The sequence below is a fragment of the Pleurodeles waltl genome, chromosome 11, assembly GCF_031143425.1.
Source record: "Pleurodeles waltl isolate 20211129_DDA chromosome 11, aPleWal1.hap1.20221129, whole genome shotgun sequence".
Classification (NCBI taxonomy): domain Eukaryota; kingdom Metazoa; phylum Chordata; class Amphibia; order Caudata; family Salamandridae; genus Pleurodeles; species Pleurodeles waltl.
Window position 1 is genome coordinate 533,922,414 of NC_090450.1, and position 18,198 is coordinate 533,940,611.

General features: G+C 40.1%; 1 protein-coding gene across 3 annotated transcripts in view; it reads right to left on the minus strand.

The window, feature by feature from the left end:
• Positions 1-708: 708 nt before the first annotated feature.
• Positions 709-18,198, minus strand: part of ZBTB38 (zinc finger and BTB domain containing 38) — a 180,112-nt gene continuing 162,622 nt past the window's right edge. For all 3 annotated transcript variants that reach the window (XM_069213942.1, XM_069213941.1, XM_069213943.1), the window contains one exon: positions 709-13,855. In XM_069213942.1, the coding sequence (XP_069070043.1) occupies positions 9,539-13,846 (4,308 nt within the window). In that variant the 5' untranslated portion in view covers positions 13,847-13,855 and the 3' untranslated portion in view covers positions 709-9,538. The remainder of the gene's footprint in view (positions 13,856-18,198) is intronic.

The following is an 18,198-nucleotide window of genomic DNA, read 5'->3' on the forward strand; positions in this document are numbered from 1 at the left end:
CATTTGTGTATGTGTTTGACGGAATGACTGTTTCTGTATTTTTGTGTATTGTTTTGCAGTTTAAATTAGCAACAATGTATAAGCCTGTGTCCCCTTCAAGTAATGACTCAGAGGGGGCTCCAGATTCTAATATGGATTCAGTGGGGGTCCCCCGCTTCCAGTAAGGATAAGGTGGGGGGTCCATACAAGTCAAAAGGTTGGGAACCACTGCACTAAACCCTCAAAACAAAATCAGTAAAATGTCCCTATGCAAGGGCTCAGCTATTCCCAGATAAATGGCAAACCATCTGCATGACCTCAAGTTAAAACCATGTAATGCAATGTGAAACTTCGAAAAACGAAAAGATGTCTTAATTGCACAAGTGAGATGTAGCAAAAGTGAGATAAAGATGAGGCGTCTCTTTCGTGTTCTGTCTGCATATTGCTTCAGAAGAAAATATAACTTGGCATACGTGTTTATAGAAGAGAAGAGGAAAACATAATAGACCATTGGGATTTACCACTGGTATCCCCAAGCGCACCCCGGGAAGCCATAGTGATGTTGCCACACGCAGTTTACTGTCTAAGAGAACACGAAGTAAGGCGCATCTACACGGATTTAGAATACATTGTTTCACACTTTTGATGACTTTAGAGAACGCTGAATTATGCCAGTTTAAAACATTTCTTGTAGCAGATTCTGCAGAAAATTCAAAGCAAAACAAATAACGAGGTCTACAAAACAGGAGTCGGTTCTTTAATTTAAGCAAAACCATGGTCAACAACATATCTATGTACAAAAATACGCTGAAACCCTGTATCTTATTATATTAATGCAGTATTATTCAAACAATTCTATACAGTTTGTCATACCCTTCAGTTCTCTTCAAATGAATTAGCTTGTTCACATTGAAACAGAACATATAATAGAATGCAGTGACTCCTGCTGCCTTCCTAAAGATAAAAGGTACAAATAAAAGTGCTTCTGGTTCTTGTGGTAACATATGCAAAACAGTTAAACATTAGGCAACCATAAACCTTAATCTAAATTCTGATCTTGCTGTTACCAAGTAAACGCTTAATTTATTTCAAATAAGTGCAAATCAGTTTCAGATGTATTCACTTCCTTGATAGTATTACGAGATCTACTTATCCAAAAACTGTAATCTTTGAATGGAGAACGGTTATGGTACACCACTTTTGGTGACTGTATGGTTTGACGAGCAAACACATTCTATCAGGTAAAATAACTTGGTGCAAAATCGGTTTACTTAGTTTAATAAGGGGAATACAATTGTGCACCGTATGTCCTAAGATTGATTCTGACTCTGGCTTCCGTTTATTCTTTTGAGATCAGAACTTACTTCTCAAAGGATGTGCAACAGTTTTTGCACTGCATCAAAGAGAACTGGCTCTTTTTCCTACATCACTAAATCTAGAGGCTTCAGTGACACAAGCTGTCTTTTATCCTATTAAACAGTGCAAAATATTTAAAGTAAATAGTTAAGTAAAAAATGTAAATCTCTTAAACAAACTCTTTTGAGGTAAGATAACAAAATTAAAATAAATCATGGTTCAGTTTGTGTTTTAGCTTATCTTCTCAACTCAATTAGCATTTAACCACAGGATGTCTATTTGAACATTTGACGATTGATCCTCAATAACAATTAAGATGACAGAGACACGGTCATATTGATGCAGTGACATCCACTTGGGCGATCTATGCCCACTGTACATATGTGCACTTATGTTCTCTGATGGAATACATCCATGTATTGAAAACGAAGATTTGCTACATTCTAAAGCCAGAGTTTAATTTGAAGAATCTTTCATTTTTTGGACTATTTTTAGTTTTGCTTATTCTGTACAAATTCGTAAAACATACATGATTACTAAGTCGGGTTTTCAATCCAGCCTGCTTCCATGGAGGAGAAATGGCTCTGAGTAAGTGCAGCGAATCGGCTCATTCAATTTGGGAATATTCATGTGTGAAGGTACCAATATTACTATTTTGTTTAACTCAACAGCAATCCAATTTACAGTTTAAAATTGATTATGCTGCATGACATTTTATATTGTGAATGAAGTTCACCCACACTTAATTTTGTAGAGCCTATTGCTATATCATGAGGCATACCAGAAAGCAAAAAAGTGGCTTTTTTGTCACTATAATATTGTCTCTGAGACAAAGTCTTCAGATGCTTAAATATTCTCATCGTCTGAAAATACACGCATCTACAATGTCACAGTCTTGCCAACCATGTGGTTCACAACATGCTTGGTCACTGCTCCATATTTCTCTTCATAGTGTAGCAATGGTGCACTTGCAAATGGTAAGGAGACCAAATACAAGAAAGGCATAGAACCAAAGTTACATTGTCGCTCCTGCCTCTCCACCATTCTTCTCTTTCCCAGGCTGAGTAGATTTGACATACTTGACATCTCTGTTCACTTCAGCCTAGGGCAGAGAGAAGCAATTGATGTCCACACTAAAGGTTTAACGGACACCGTTTCTGCTGTCTGCTTCGGATCTAAATTCCACAATAAAAATATCTGATTTCCCACTTTCTTTTAGCACCTTTTCTCAGTGCTCAAATTATAGTATATCCAATACAATAGCTTAAAAGAAGCCGGAGTATCACATTTTCCCATGATAATTGTTTTTCATTACCAGAAATGGCTGTAGATACACCTTAATGCATAATGCAAACTGAAACTTATCTTACAACCCTTACATTTGTGGCCTCTTCTATTTTCAGGCATTACTTTATGTTCTATAATTCCAACAAATGACAACACTGATTAAATTACATGTCATTTTTAAATCAGGGTTAAAGTAAGAAGATTTTGACCCTTGTTACATGTATCTCAAAAATATGCGAATGGGGAAGCATGCGTGTTTGCATCAAAATCTCATTATTTCAATATATTCTGCACTACTGTCCTCCTGCAAGGCTTCCCTACACTAATTCATCCAGTTATTACCTGGGTGACTTTGTATAGCAAAATAAAAGGTTGGAAAGATAGAGAATAGTAGTTAAATATATGCTTGACTGGTCTTGTATTCTGACCTCTGGCACCCAACGCTACCAACAATTCTGCTCTAATGTAAACCCTAAAGTGAAGTAATTGATTTACCATTGGGCAATAATGGATTTGCCATTGGGTTAAAATACCTTCCTAGACGTCTACAGTACTTGTTAAAAGGGGACTCGGTGCTCTGGCTGGGACTACATATTTCTTCTTTTTTAACATTTGGGGGGGATAGGTAAAGAACTTTAGAACAATAAATGTACAATAATATGTAATATTACTGAAGGAAGGAATTATTTCTCATAATCACTCCAATTGATCTGAGTTCCTAATCTACAAACAGATATGTTAGTACTTAATACACAAAGATATTGCGAATGGTGTGGGTTATTGCATGGAATAGGTAGGAATGTTGTGATTCTAAAGTCAGCGTGACAATATCAAAGGACCTTTGGATAAGAGCGCATTTATGTTTCTTGACGTTGAGATATTTCTTGCAATGGAAACCAATATTTATTTGGCAGATCAACAAAAGGTTTCCACGATCTAACTCTACTTCTACTTTTCCATCTAAACAACAGTAGTTTTGAATGGGTAGATAGCTGTCTGATTTAAATGTGAACATACTAAGTATGATACGTTTTCTTTCTTTAGTTTGTTTAATTTACTGCGAGTCACTAATACTGACTAATAACAGTGAACAGTGAAGCCCAGGTTATCCATACAGAACAGTCACTGTGTGTGCAAGATACTTGTACTTTGTAATAACTCTATTTCTCAAGAAAAAGCAAGCAAGGTCCTTGCATGTTGGATGATGTGATATACCTGTAATCAAACTCACTTGTGTACCTATCTAAATTTTGCAGTTACATTCCCATCTTCTCCTTATTGTATACCAACTCAGTGCCCTCTTTTTCTATTCGGATGAAATCTTTCCTTAAGCTCAACAATCAAAATATGACTCCATATAAAGATGCCAGATTCTGTGTGTCAGAGGATTATCACAATATAGCAATGACCAAAAATGACTTACAGTTGATTGATGGGGCAGGTCTATAAAAGGAACATAAATATTAATTTGGCATTATCTGGCTTCAGGTATGGACTGCATGTTTAACCACCACTCAACAGCATGGGCAGAGCGTGATTTCTAAATAGGAAGCAGTCATGATAATATCAAGTAAACCTTTTTAGATCCTTATAGTTGATAAAATGCTGGAAGTGATATCAAGTTTGGAAAAAAACAAAGGCTGTGATCTGTACCCAGATGTAATGCCGACATTCTTCAACATGCTCACAGGTTTGTTACTGAATAGTCTATGTCAGGCCGGTAATCCTCCAGCTCAAGTTTATTCACCCATACTCCCTTATTCGTGGAATGACCCCATGTAGGCACTTCCGTTCGTTAGATTCCTACCACACATCTGAGCAGACTGGACTTCTCAAACAGCTGAGGTCTACTTTAAAATTATACATCTAAATCAGTTACCTATTCAGCTCTCCTAAGCTAACTACTGTTAGCTGCTGATTTGTGCATCAAGTTTGCTCTGGCGATAGTCTCTACTAACAAGGAAATTAATTTGTGTTCACTAGAGGACCTAAGCTGAAGCAAAAGGCCATATTTAAAGCTTGCGTACGATATGAACAGAGGAACATCTCTGATAATGCCTAACATCTAGAGTACAAATACTGCATCAATCTATAGCACAGCATATTAGGATGTGCAGTTTGGTTCTCAAACCAAACTAGGATGGAGATGACAAGAGGATATTTATTTCTGATCTGAGCAGGAAGAGACTTAACAAAACCTCTAAAGCCAGTCTTCCCAAAAAAGCTGAAGATGCCATAACCTTCATGGGAGGGGTGTTAGGAAAGCCTCACCAAAGCTTCCTTTTCTCTGTATTCTTCTCTCATCTTCGATATACTTTGAGTATTGTCCAGAGAGCCCTTTCTGGTACAGTCTAAAGTCATGCTGCCACTGTCTTCTCTTTGAAAATGAACTTGTTATCAAAAGCCTACAGAACATCTCATGTCCCAACACCATTTTCAACATAAAGAACTCCGGCTATGAGGATATATTAATGCCAATCAAAGCACCTTTCCAACTTCTTCATTATGTAAGCATCTGTCAGATCTCCTAGACAAATAACCACATGTTGGCTTTGCTATCCAGAAAAGACAAAACAATAATCACTAAAGCATGACTATCAAAATGAGGAGGAAAAGAATGAAGAAAAATTTCACAAGGTGTTACTGACTAATATGATAAATTGGTGGCTCTATAGGAGACCCTCTATTCAATCGCTTGACAGTTCTTCTCCATGAGACAACAGTGACATAAACAGCACTAATGGAGAGAACTTCAGAGGAGTTTGGGCTATAGATACAAGCAGAAGAGACCAGTTTCCTGTTTTTGTTCAGATCTAACAACCTACTAGGTAATTACCACCAAGAAACCCTGACTAGCTACACCCATAGTGAAAAAAGATAGGGCTGAAAGGAGATAATTTTCACAGCATTAGAGTTTGTTGGAGAAAAGACTACCGGAGTACATTAAGCTGACTAAATTCCTGCTGCCTTCCAAAAAAAGAGAACACAAACATTACTGTTTTATGTTTAAATGTATCCTACTGACCATTACATGTACACCTCTCAATTTCCTTAGGGTTAGATTATCCCTAAATAAAACATATTAAATGAAAAGGGAGAGGACATATATTGTTTGACCAGAAGAGATCCATGTATGGATGAGAAATCAGGCCTTGTTCAAAGTACCAGCCACAACCCAGGTACTACCACCACAAGATAAATACAGATCACCAGCATCAGACTCAAAAGTGTCTGCATTTCATGGAAAAAACAGATTCACTGGTCGTAGGTGTGGCCCGGAGAGACCAGTCAAGGCTGTTTCTTTCAGACTGATCCTTCCACACAAGGAATGTTGAAAGCTGGAGGGCATGGCTAGAAAGTTATCTGATAAAGCATCATTGACTTTACAGCTGGCCAACATATTACCCTTCTAGCCGGAGCCTTGGGTGAAGCTCCCCTTCATGGGAGGTAGATTAGCTTTGAAGCACACCATGAAATAAACATGCATTTGGCAGACTCTGTATTTGTACATGTGACAGACATGTTCTCTTCTACCATATTTGCTAAGGTGCACATGATTCAAACCAGATATGCAGGTCAAAAATGTTTATGGCGAGGGCCTGATTAGAAGGGAAGTTGATGAGTTTTGCAATTGAGGTGTGGTGAAGGCAAACGGAGCCTGGTAGGCCGAGATGTCCAGTTCTTTTTGGGGTCTGGGAAGCAGATATGTTTGAACACAAAGATTCTTCTCCCTGCTGCTGCAATAATAACCTTTCCCTTCACTATGGATTCCAGTAGCAATACCCCCAATGAGGTTAGCAGGAGTTTAAGATTGCCTATCATCCTTGGAAAGGAAGATCGCAACAAGGGGGAGTACCCAGAAGCAAAAGTGGTATTCATCATTGCAAGCTGAGAGACTAGGGAAAATCACAGTGTCATGGTGGAAAGCAATCATACTGGACAGACAGGTGCCTGGTTTACTGACAATAAACCAGAATGTTTAAGGAAAAGTTACCCTACTGATTACCATCCTGTGGCGAACATGCTAAGCAATCTCTGAACAAGAATAGATCACAGTTCATGTACCGATCAGAAAAGGTGACATAGAGGCTATAACAGTTCAAGACAAAAAGTGGGAGGACACCTCTAGGTAGTTTCTTTGTGCAGAAAAAGGAAAACGTCCTCTGGCTCACCACAGACCTAAAATACATTTAAACAGTTATCTGCAGGCAATCCTTCGGACATGGCAACTGTGGCTGAAGTGGTGCCATACAGTTGGGAAGGGGAGTTTGGATGTTCTCTAGATCCGACAAATGTCTACTTTCTTGCTCCTTTGAACAGAAAGAACTGAAAATATGTCAGGTTTAGGGTGAGAGACCATCACTGGCAATTCACAGTCCTGGCCTTTGGGCTTGGATTGGCATCTGGAGTGTATATGAAGTGCTAGATGCCAGTAGTCACTCATCTATGCAGACAAGGAATACACATCTATCACTACCTGGAAGACTGGCTAATTAAGTGCCAGGACTGAAGTGGTGAGTCAGAAGTGCCTGCTTTCTTACATAAAGTGAAGAGGGGCAAGACCATGTAGTGTTACATCTTTTCTCTACAGTATTACAAAGAATACTCCAGGTGTTTGTCTAAAAAATCAAACATGTTTAAAAGATTGTAGATCCTGTCTGTTTAGAGTCCGAAAGCCCTGACTCACCTAAGGGTGGCATTACTCATCACAGGGATCCTCCTCACACTGGCATCATCCTAGGGTTATAACCCTTGTTGTGTGGAGCTCAAGGTGTGGGTGCTGGAAGTGAGTCCTCGAAGAGGAACAGCACAGGTATTAAATCAGATCGGCTTCTGCAGAGGAAAACTCGAATAAAGGAAATCTGTTAAAACTACCTCCTGGTGGGCTGTATTTTTTATTCTTGTCCGTACATTGGTAGGTGTTTAAAAATGAGACAGGGGGTCCCTTCCATCCCACAGGAGAGACCAACATTTTTCCAAAATATTGACATCGTTGGATAGTGACCGCATCCAACTGGGCAAGGGAGACTAGGAGTTGCTTGTGATTTCCCTTGTAGACACTTACAAATTACTAACACATTCCGCAGCTCTTTCCTTTGACTCGGGCAACATTCTCCATAATAATCCAGTGTTCCTCAAGATATCAGTATGTTCCTGAGATTTTACAATTCAGTCACCTATGTGTGCCTTAGGAGTGCATGGAAGTATTGGCTAACTCTAGAGCTGGATCAACAAAAGGAAGATATTGCATGAAAAGGAAAGTATTTTGCATACAGAGCACAAAGAATACCATACAACCAATTACAAGTCAACCACATAAATTGCAGCCACAATTGTTTAAGCTAGTGAAACCAGTCCTTCAAAACATTTTGAAGTAGGTGCACAAGGCAGCGATTTAAAGTGAAGGAAGAGTCTCATTATTTTGTTCATGGAAGCAGTAATTAGAAATGTTCGGAAGGTCCTACTTCCTTCAAGTAAGGGCAGAGTCCTTACTGCAGGTGATCAAGGCAGTGCTAGAATGCCTGATGTGCACCCCAATGCATGGGGCAGAACTGAACTACTTGATATGGAAATCTGCTTTCCTGGTTGCCATCACATCTGCAATAAGAGTTTGAGAGATATATGCCTTTTCATGGAATTCACCGTAATAAGTACATCAGCGTTTGTGCACAAAAGTAATGCTATTCAACGTTCACCCCAAAGGTTCTATCTGATTCCCTTTTGAGCCAGATGGTGCATCAGATGGGGTTTTTAATACAACCAATGACTAAGACTGAGAAGACATTGCATATCCAGGTGTCAGAAGGGCCTAACGCTAGTTTATCAATAGTACCAAAGCAATTAGGTTAACATGTAGCTGTTTCTTGTATTTGGCCAAGGCAGAAAAGACCAGTCACCAAATTAACAACAGTGACTGCTTGAAATCAGGAGGCCAAAAGAGAAGTGACCTCCCAATGAGAAGAGATGTGGCTACTGACACACACGTTCAGGGCAAACACGTTGGTGATGGAGCTATACAAGCTGGCTACATGGAGTTTATTGTAAACCTTCTGCAACTGTTGGTGCCTGAATTCAGGGGCACAGTGGGACACACAAGTAAGCCAGACCGTCTTGAAGAACCTGCTCATGAGAGGATACACGTCTTTGCTTCAATCTCAGAAAATCATTGCCTGTTAATCTATTTAATTAGTACTAAAATCCAATAACGATCCAATGCTGCATAAGAATAAATAAGTGCTTCTAAATGTTGTATTTCAGTATTGGTATCTCTTAAAACTTTAAGGGAACCCGCTTGATTTTCTCAGCAAGACTCATCAAAAGGAATGTTGGGACACACCTAGAACTGGATCACGGGAGGTACTGCACAGTGGGATGAACGAGTACAGAGGTAAGTGTGAAGGTGTAAGTCAAAATACCATCAAAACTAGCCCTTGAGTGGCTTTGTTTTAAAGTCCCAACGTATTGCATGTTTTTTCATAGTATAGGACTCCTACCTGCAGGAGGGGACTATGCAAAGGCCAACCAAATGTATTTATCACCCAATATGTTAGTGAACGTGAAAGGCCAGAAAGGGTGGAGGAATCATTGCAGGCCAGGTTGTGGTTAGCTGTGCCCTAGGCCTCCAAGCCTTTTAGTTTATGGCTTATTCGGAAACCTTCTGGATTCCATTTGGTCCTTTCTACTTCATTAAAGACCTGATCAATGATGAAATGATTGCAGTAAAAGCATATTTGGTTGTGGATTTGCCATTTAATGCTGATTCTGTAACATCTAAAATTTATAGTGCTATGGATGTGACTTGGCCAAAAACCATTAATATTAAAGTACTTTGGGAAAATATTAGATTTACATGTTAGTGGTTTTGGAACTGAGTTGTCTGCTTAAAGTCTTGGTTGTAAGGTGTGCACAGTACTAACTAAAGGTACCCCAGTGAACTTTTTTCAAAAAGGTTATCATTATTTATGGTGTTTGCAACTTGACAGTTCAAGGCTCCACTTTCTCTTAAATCACGCTGGCAGGACTGCCAGCTCTCCCAACTTTTTTGTTCTGAATTCTGTTTAAAGCAATCTTCAAAGAAGAACCTTTTTGAGTGGGAGCCACCATCATTGTTTTTGGGATTTTTTTTTTCAATATTGCTGCTATCCTCTCCATTTCCAGGAGTAAGATCTTCCTGGCTTTCCTCACTGGTAATAGCGGAGTCAGTAGTGCAGTCACTGGAAGAATAGTTTGCACTATTATCCTTTGTCTTTGACTCAGGCGTTTCTTTGATAGACTGATATGTGAAATATTTTGGTCTCTTTTTTAACTGCTCCACTGGCCCATCTTGACTGTCCTGGTGTTGCAGGTTTTTAAGAAAGTGCTTATTCTGGTGCATACTCAAAGCATCAGGTGTCTCGCACACCTCAGAGCACTGGAGACCCACAAACCCTTTAACCCCATTTTCCAGTTCATGCTTCTGCTCGTGGTCCTTTTTTGTGCACAAGTACAGAAAGCTACGAGGACAAAACTGACATTTGTACAGTTTCTCCCCAGTGTGAGTTCTTTCGTGCTTTACAAGTGTTTGATTGAGAGCGAATGCCTTGCCACAGTACTGACAGATATACTTCTTAACATGCAAATGAATCCGCTCGTGTTTCTTGAGATGTCCAAGAAAGGAGAAGCACTTGTCACATGTTTTGCAGCAATAGGGCCTTTCACCAGTATGGCATCTCATGTGCACTTTTAACGTTGATGGGTTACTAAACACCATCTGACAGAGCTCGCAAGAAGAAAAACTAGGAGCTGGGTGCACATTTTCAGCACTTGTGTCTTCCTCAACAGAAACTTGCATATCACTAACTGTGCTTTGACTGCCAAGTATCTCCACCTTCATTTGTTGGTTTCTTGCTTGCTCAACTGAAGTGGTTGAAGTTTCCTCTTCCAGTATATCCTCATCAAAATCTATACTTTGAGTGTCACATTTCTCCCCCTTCAGGACTTCTTTAGTTGCATCCTTGGTGGGAATGGATACATCTTTTTCCGAAGACATATAGATATCACAATCTGCACTTTGGTTGTTAAGCATCTTCACCTTGATTTCCACTTTACTTTCTACATCAGTGGGAGTAGATGAGTCTTTCTCCACAGACATATCCTCTTCACAGTTGGAGCTGTGTGTGTCATGCACCTCCCCCTTAATGTCTTCCTTACTTGTGGCCTCAATTAGAGAAGATGCATCTTCTTCCACAGATTTATCTTCATCGCAACCTTTGCTTTGAGTGTGAAGAATGTCCGCTTTTATGTCTTCTTTACTTGTATCCTCAGTGGCAGCATTCTCACTTTCTTTCACATGTACATCCCCATCACAAACTGTTGCTTGGGTGTCTAGCGCCTCCTCCTTGGGGTCTTCCTTCGTTGTACTCTCAGTGGGAATGTGTTCCAGTGCACTCGTGGAGTCAAATTCATTTTCGCTGAGACTTTCAGCAACTCTGTTGCCAAGTTTTTTCCTTTTTTTGACTTTTCGTACATTTTTTAAGTGTTTGGATCTCTTCTTGGGTTTGTAGGTATAGTATGGGTGCCAGGACTCATCGTTGGAGTCATGGTCACTTGGGTCACCCCACATCTCATTCATTCTGCTACGGTCTGATGATCTGCGCAATCTGCCCGAGGTTCTTTCTCTGTTCTCTGCTTTGCACTCCTGCACACAGTCCCTCTGTTCATATTTAAAGTATTTTGATCTACCTTTTTTGTAGAAAAGATTAGATTCTGGGATGTGCCTTCGCACCATGGCTTCATTTCCAATCCTCACTGTTATTTGACAAAGTGGCTCAACCCCACTGCTGATAAAGGTTGAAGGTAATGCTGGTTTGGCAATGTAGGTTTCAGTTTTGCTCTCTCCTTGCACAATGTCTGTGGTCCCTTTTGACGCATCTTTTGAGTCAGCAATTTCATCAGACTCCATTGGATGCTCAGGTATGCTGCATGTTACAGATTTTGTATTGGTGTTACTGTCACCAACGTTGTCTGATTCCTCGCCTCTTTCTTCTTTTATAGCTTGGCTTAGGTCAGGTTTGGATATTTGATTTCCCCTAGTTTCAAGTGATGCAACCTCATTACCGTGCACGATAACTGACGAGACTCTACTGCTGTGCATGATGACAGATGGGACAGAAAAAGTGTGGCTGGTAATCGTAGACACATTTTGACTTTGGCTACCTAGAGCATCCAACTCTTGTTTACTGGAACTAAACTCCTTTTCAATTGGTGAGGCTGACTTTTCAGGGACTGGAGGCTGTTTAATGTCAGATTGCAGCTCCCTAGGTACAGCACTAACAGTATTTAGGGTTGTTGCTTCACTGTTTTCACACGTATTAATAAGTGTGACTGTGCTATTTAAATTGTCTCCAATTTCCTGAAAATATGCAGGCAGGTCAGAGTCCAGAGTAATGCAAGGAGTTGAAATAGTGTCACAGTTTTGGGTGTTTACATTTTCCAGTGACACACTATTCTGAGCTGTGCGAGAGGTGTTCCTGCCCTTCATAGGCAACAGTCTATAAAGCTTATGAGGGTAGACATTTGATTTTAAACCCCCATTAGCTGTTTTCCGTCTCACCCCGAGACGTGGATCAATTCCGTGGAAAGACTTCTGGTGGTTTTTGAGAATACAGTATGTCATAAAAGTCTCTAGACACAAAATACACTGATATCGCCTGTCCCCAGTGTGCCATATCTCATGCTTTGTGCGATACTCAGCTAATGCAAACACTTTGTTACAATAATGGCATGGATAGGTTTTCGTCCACGAATGGACATTTGAATGCCTGCGTAAGCTTGACAAGGTCAAGTAGGTGCGTTGACAAACATTACAAATATAAAATATCTGCCCGTTAACAATTTTCACAAAATGGTCTTTGTCTGCCACTGTATCACCTTCTATGGAGAAATTGCTCATTTGTTTCATAGGTAACAAAGGAAGCTGATCTGTGTACAAAGTCCCAGACATGTTATCAGTTGTACCCTTGTCCACTATCATCTGTGCCTCTTCGCTCTTGAGAAGCAAGGGGGCTGCTCTGAGGCAGATGTGTTCATGTCTCCCCAGATGTTTGTGGTGGGTGAAAGGTTTGCTACAGTTCTTACACTTGAAAGGCGGATGATGCTTTTTGGGAACTTGAAGGTGGTCACCAAGTGCAACAGGACTATTCAATGATTCAGTATCTGGTATGTTATTAGGCGATGTCTTAGAAATGTCGTTTTCATTTTTGCGAGAAAACTGAAATGCCACTCCTTGGTGGGAATTCAAAATAGACATGATTTGCTGGTCACTGTTAATTTCCATGTCAGGCTGTGGAGTTTCCAACTCTGTATTACTCAAACCAGCATACTTCTTTAGAAGAGCCTTCTTTGGGCTACTGCATGCAACTTTTGGTGCTTGGATCGTGGGTGGTATTGTAAAAGGCTGGTTTTCTTTGCCATCTTTAGAGACAGGTGGTGTTCCGTGTTCAAGGGACAAATCTTTTCTAAGAAACGTATCACTGCTGGAAGAAACAGCATAGGAATGTTCAGCTAAAGCATAGAGTGATTCTGTCCTGCTACTCACATGGTTTCCCCTGGGAACATCTGTTACTTTTATGCCTTCTGGGGTCCTTTTGAGATTTGCCCTCAGATCTAGGGGGGAAAATACTCCATCACTGTTCTCCGTTTCTACAATTGAAAAGGCATTGGTTATTCTTGGTCCACTAGCTATGGCGTGGTCATCACCCTTTTTGTTGCTGATCTCGGTGTTAAGGCCGACTGAAGAACTATAAAGTGCAAATGGAGTTGGTGATACTACAGGCTTTGCGCTGTGCACTGATGATGTCTTGGATTTGTTACTCTGATTGTCATGCTGAAGGTTTTCCAGAAATGGGATACCCAACATTTTTCCTGCAGTAGCAAGATCATGAAATGTCTCTTTCCTCTTCACCTTCACCTTGGAGCTATAGATAAAGTTAAGTATTTCAGTAAACACATCAGCCTTCAGGTCATTCAACTCCATGATGTGGCTAGCAACGTGTAGACTTGGCCTCAGAAAATGTTGCCTGAAGTAAGGACTTGAAGCTGCCAGGACATTTCGGTGGGCCTTGAATTTGACATCTTCCACAACAATGGTGACATCACAGAATACCCCTTGCATCCGCTGATCGTTCAAACTGTTGAACACAGTTTCCTTGTGATGACTGTCAACAAGATCTTCCAAGTTAGACATGACTGTCACCTGAAAAAGGTAGAAATGTATTATAACATGTTCATTTAGTTTCTTCTTTTAAATGACTATTGAATGATTGATATGAAACAGGGTATTTAATTCATCATTTGCAAAGCATACCATAAACAAGCATTGGGAAACTAAAAGGTCGAGAATTGACAAGTTGGTGAAATGGATATATTTCTTTTAATTTTCTGTTGCAAACATGTGCCACAAAATAAAGAGAGAAACAAGAAAGTATGCTGCTGCTTAAACATGGTAGTCACATGCTTGTGTCCATTTTTTAAAATAAAATAACAGATAACCACATACATATTTTTAAAGAAAGGCAAACATGAATCCTACCACTCAGGTGTACTTCTTTCAATTTTAAAGCACATCACATGAAAATATAATACTTAAGTGGTCCAAATAAAAGGCACTTTTAGGTTTGAACTGTGATAATCTGAAGACATAGTTTAAAGCCCAAAGGTGACTAAAATAAGCACTGACAAAGTTAATAAAGCTGGTGTTGGCTGCAAGCCTTTTGTCTTTGTCAATATTTGTTTTGCCATAGGTTTTTAAAAACATTATTGCTGGGGGAGCTGCTGGGCCTCATCAATCTTAAACAAGCATTAAATGAAAGTGGCTTTTGTGTCATTATAGGCACTCAGTAAGTCATCATATGTGAGCTCTCTTACTTATCTTTGCCCAAATGCATCTATGTATCCATCCACTAGCTCATTCTTGCATTCACCATCGGATACAATCGCAAGAAAACACTAACCAACTTAACAGCAGATGCAAGATAAATTAAAAGAATGCAAGTAAAAACAGAAAACATGCCATCTAAGCAGGACAGGCATTTGCATGCAATGATGAAACTAAACTTATAAGGGGGTGTCCATCTTGCAGAAGTGTTATAAATAGCCTATCATTGTTTTAAAGTTCTAGCACGGCTGCTAAATTTAGAACCAATGTGGTGCCCACCTTAGAATGGCAAAACAATGATACACAGTAGACAGAAGGATTCCATAATAGTCCCCTGGTTTAGGGGAAGTGGCCATGTGGAATGTGATGCACTGCAGATTAAATAATTGGTAAGCAAGTGACCCATAAACACTGCCTGAAGAGCTATAGTATCTTCCTAAGAAACATTAACAAGAGGAAAAGAAATGAAAGGGGAATTATAAAAAGGAGAAAAGTGAAAACTAAAGGACTGGACAACCAGCCCTGACAAAATACCTGTCTATAGCCTGTAACACAATGTGATATGAACCAACAGATAAAGGCTTACTTGCTTTAACAAATGCTTTTCACATTCAATAAGCTACACCAAATGCCTTTGTCATAACGTTTCATTATAAGCAGACCAGATCTTTGGCATCAGATATAACGTTTCCCAGTGCAACAATCAGGCCTGTAGCTTGTCACCATAGCCGACTCAGGCCTACATTTTGTTGCGTAAATCTAACACAAGGCAGCCATCAGACCCAAAGCGACAAAATTAAAAAGGTATAAAAAATTAAAACACCAAAACCATTGCCTATTACAGTAATCTACGAGAGCCTAAGCCTCTTTCTCAATAGTACTCTGAAAAAATGTTTTGCTGTCAGACCATACCAAAAAAAGCACCCATATCCATAGAGGTAGCTGGCACTTAAAGGAACTACTATGTGTGTGGATGTGAGTGACACATTCTGCTCTTTTACAGTGAAGTTAGCCAGTGGTTGAAGTGGGCCTTCCTAACGCCCCATACTGTATGCTGTAGTAGGATGAAGGAAAACTTAAATAACACAATAACAGCCCAATGGTTGAAGGGGACTGGCTGAAAGACTGTATAAGTGAGAGCATATTGTTCGTAGAATGTTGGTAAAATCGAAAGATCCTGTCTAACAACATGACCTAAGAAATAAAACTGATAAAGAATTGATAGACAAAGCCCTGGCAGAGTGAAGTATTGCCCCACAACCCCTGGCACAGAGAAGCACTTGTTTTTAGGCAGATTACCTATGTGATCAAGCAAACTTCTATTGCTTGTGGTGAAAGACGGTCAATGGGTGATGTGGGCTGCCCACTTGCTTATATCTTCTGATGGCTATGGCAGATATAAGCAAAATATGAATGGCAACTATACAGACCAAATGAATGAAGATGGCTAGCCAAAAGCCCCTCTATGTATGTATGTTTTTATTTATGATTTTGTTTTTTCACGAGGTTAGCGAATAGTGAAAGCTTCTCTAGATCAACCCTAGGAAGACCTAGCAGCCATTTTCCTATGAAGAACAGCAAGATGACAACTACCTCAGAATGTCTGTGCTAGGCAACCCTCTCATGTTGGCGATGGTACGCTAGAGCCTTGCATACGTGGCTCGCCACAGGTCTGATGAAAATGTTTTGTAAGCTACAAAATAGAGCTGACACTCTTTTAATTAGAAAAGTCGCAGTTACATAATCTCAAAACTACGAAAATGTCGAGTGGGTGACTGAACAAAAGAAGTTCAAGTTAATATGCATGAGTCAGACTTTCTGCAAGGCAACTAACTGTATCTCACCTTGCTTAAGTATATATTTCAGAAAATATATTTTAGAGGGCACTAAAGTCAAGCACAGCCATTTCTTGGAAGCTGAAAGGTGAAACGTAGAGAAATGAAATGGACCATGATGCAAAGATTGAAATAAACTGAAAAAAATAGAAAAGAGAATTTGCGGAAGTTTGAGTGACCACACCACCCTATCTAAATGTATGTCCTTTAGGGGCACCTGTATGGATGGAATGTATTACTCAATATATGTAGAGTTAGGTGTAGAAAACCTATACTTACCTGTTGATATTTTTTTCAATAGTCTGTTCCTCAATACTCTGTGCCCTCAATATTCGGCGGTCCAAATTCAAGGCACACACCAGATGGCCGACACACGAGTGCTTAATTTGTGCTTGTTGTTTCTGGTGCTGAGCACCGGCACTTATTTTTGAGGGCCGGGGCTTATTCTTCTGCCTCAAGCATTTACTGCGAGCAAAAGACACATATGGGAAAGAAGGAGGAAGGGAAAAACGAAAAAGCGTCACAAAGGGAAAAATTAGAAAGCTGCAAGAGAGAGCTGAAGGGGCATGGAGTGGCTTTGTATGGATTGAAGAGGCCCGAGATGGTTTCAGGATTACGCCTCCTCAGTATTCCGTGTTCACCCATTTAAATGCAGCAGCCGTGTGCTTAAGAGGAGGACTCTGGGCACTGGCACATTTTTATTTACAAATTAAGCACTGCCGACAACTACCATAAACTGAAGTCTTTAAGTTTGGGGGCCTGAGTCTACCTGTTCCTGTGACTATATTCTGCAACTTACGATGCATTGTAGATGGGATCCTGTTATTGGTGCCTCAGGTTAACAGAGTGGTGTTCACATATTCTGGTTATTAAGCCTTGTTCTCCTCCTTCATTTCGTAGGTGAGTAGTCCAGGAAATAATTTCTTTTTGCCTGGACTAGGGTAATGACATCTTTTTTGGATGCCAAATGGTTCCATTGCCCCTTTGTAAACAATTAAGAACCCAAAAGCCATTTTTCTCAGGCATGAGTAGCAGTAGATTCGTTTCTATTCTAATCTATTATTTAGAGAGCCATGCCGCCTCTAAGGGCATGGTCACTCGTCTGTATGAGTCAGAATCACCAGAATGAGTGACTAAATTAGTAGGTGGATTTAAACAAGAAATGCTTTCAAGACTTTTTAGAAGACAAAATGGTTGTCAATCTGTTGGATATTAAGAGACAAAGAACTCCAGGACCTGGCAGCATAAGAATGATTGATCTTGGGAAGTAACAGAAGATGAACTTGATGAAGCTCGTAGAGAACGCAAGGGAGTGTGATAAACACATTTCTGCTGAGGGTGTCTGGGGCTAGACAGGCAAATGGCCGGGTGATCTTTTTTTATTTTTTGAGATACGCCAGGGATGGGAAGCCAGAGTAGGAAAGATAAAAATAGAGTGAGATGGGTCTAAAGTGGAAGCAAGAAAATCAAGCGACCTGCAGCCTTCTTTACTCAAGAAAGACAGATAAGAGAGGAAAACGTTAAGCCATGGTAGAGCAAATTGCAGCAGTTCACCCAAGAGAGGATTACCACTTGGTAGGCTGCTAAATCACATTTGTAACTGCAGTAAAATGTGTTGGTTTTCCTCATCCACATCAATAACCTGAGGAAAGGGCCTCTCAATTCATCCCCTTTGTGCCTACTATGTTCTCTGCTATATTCTCCCTGGATGGCTACTTGATGTGCGTCTGTACAAGCATCACATTCCACTGCTGAGAGGGATTTCATAGTGACGGGGATGAGTTATTCCTGTGACCACAGGATACCATACTAGAAAAAATGTGGACA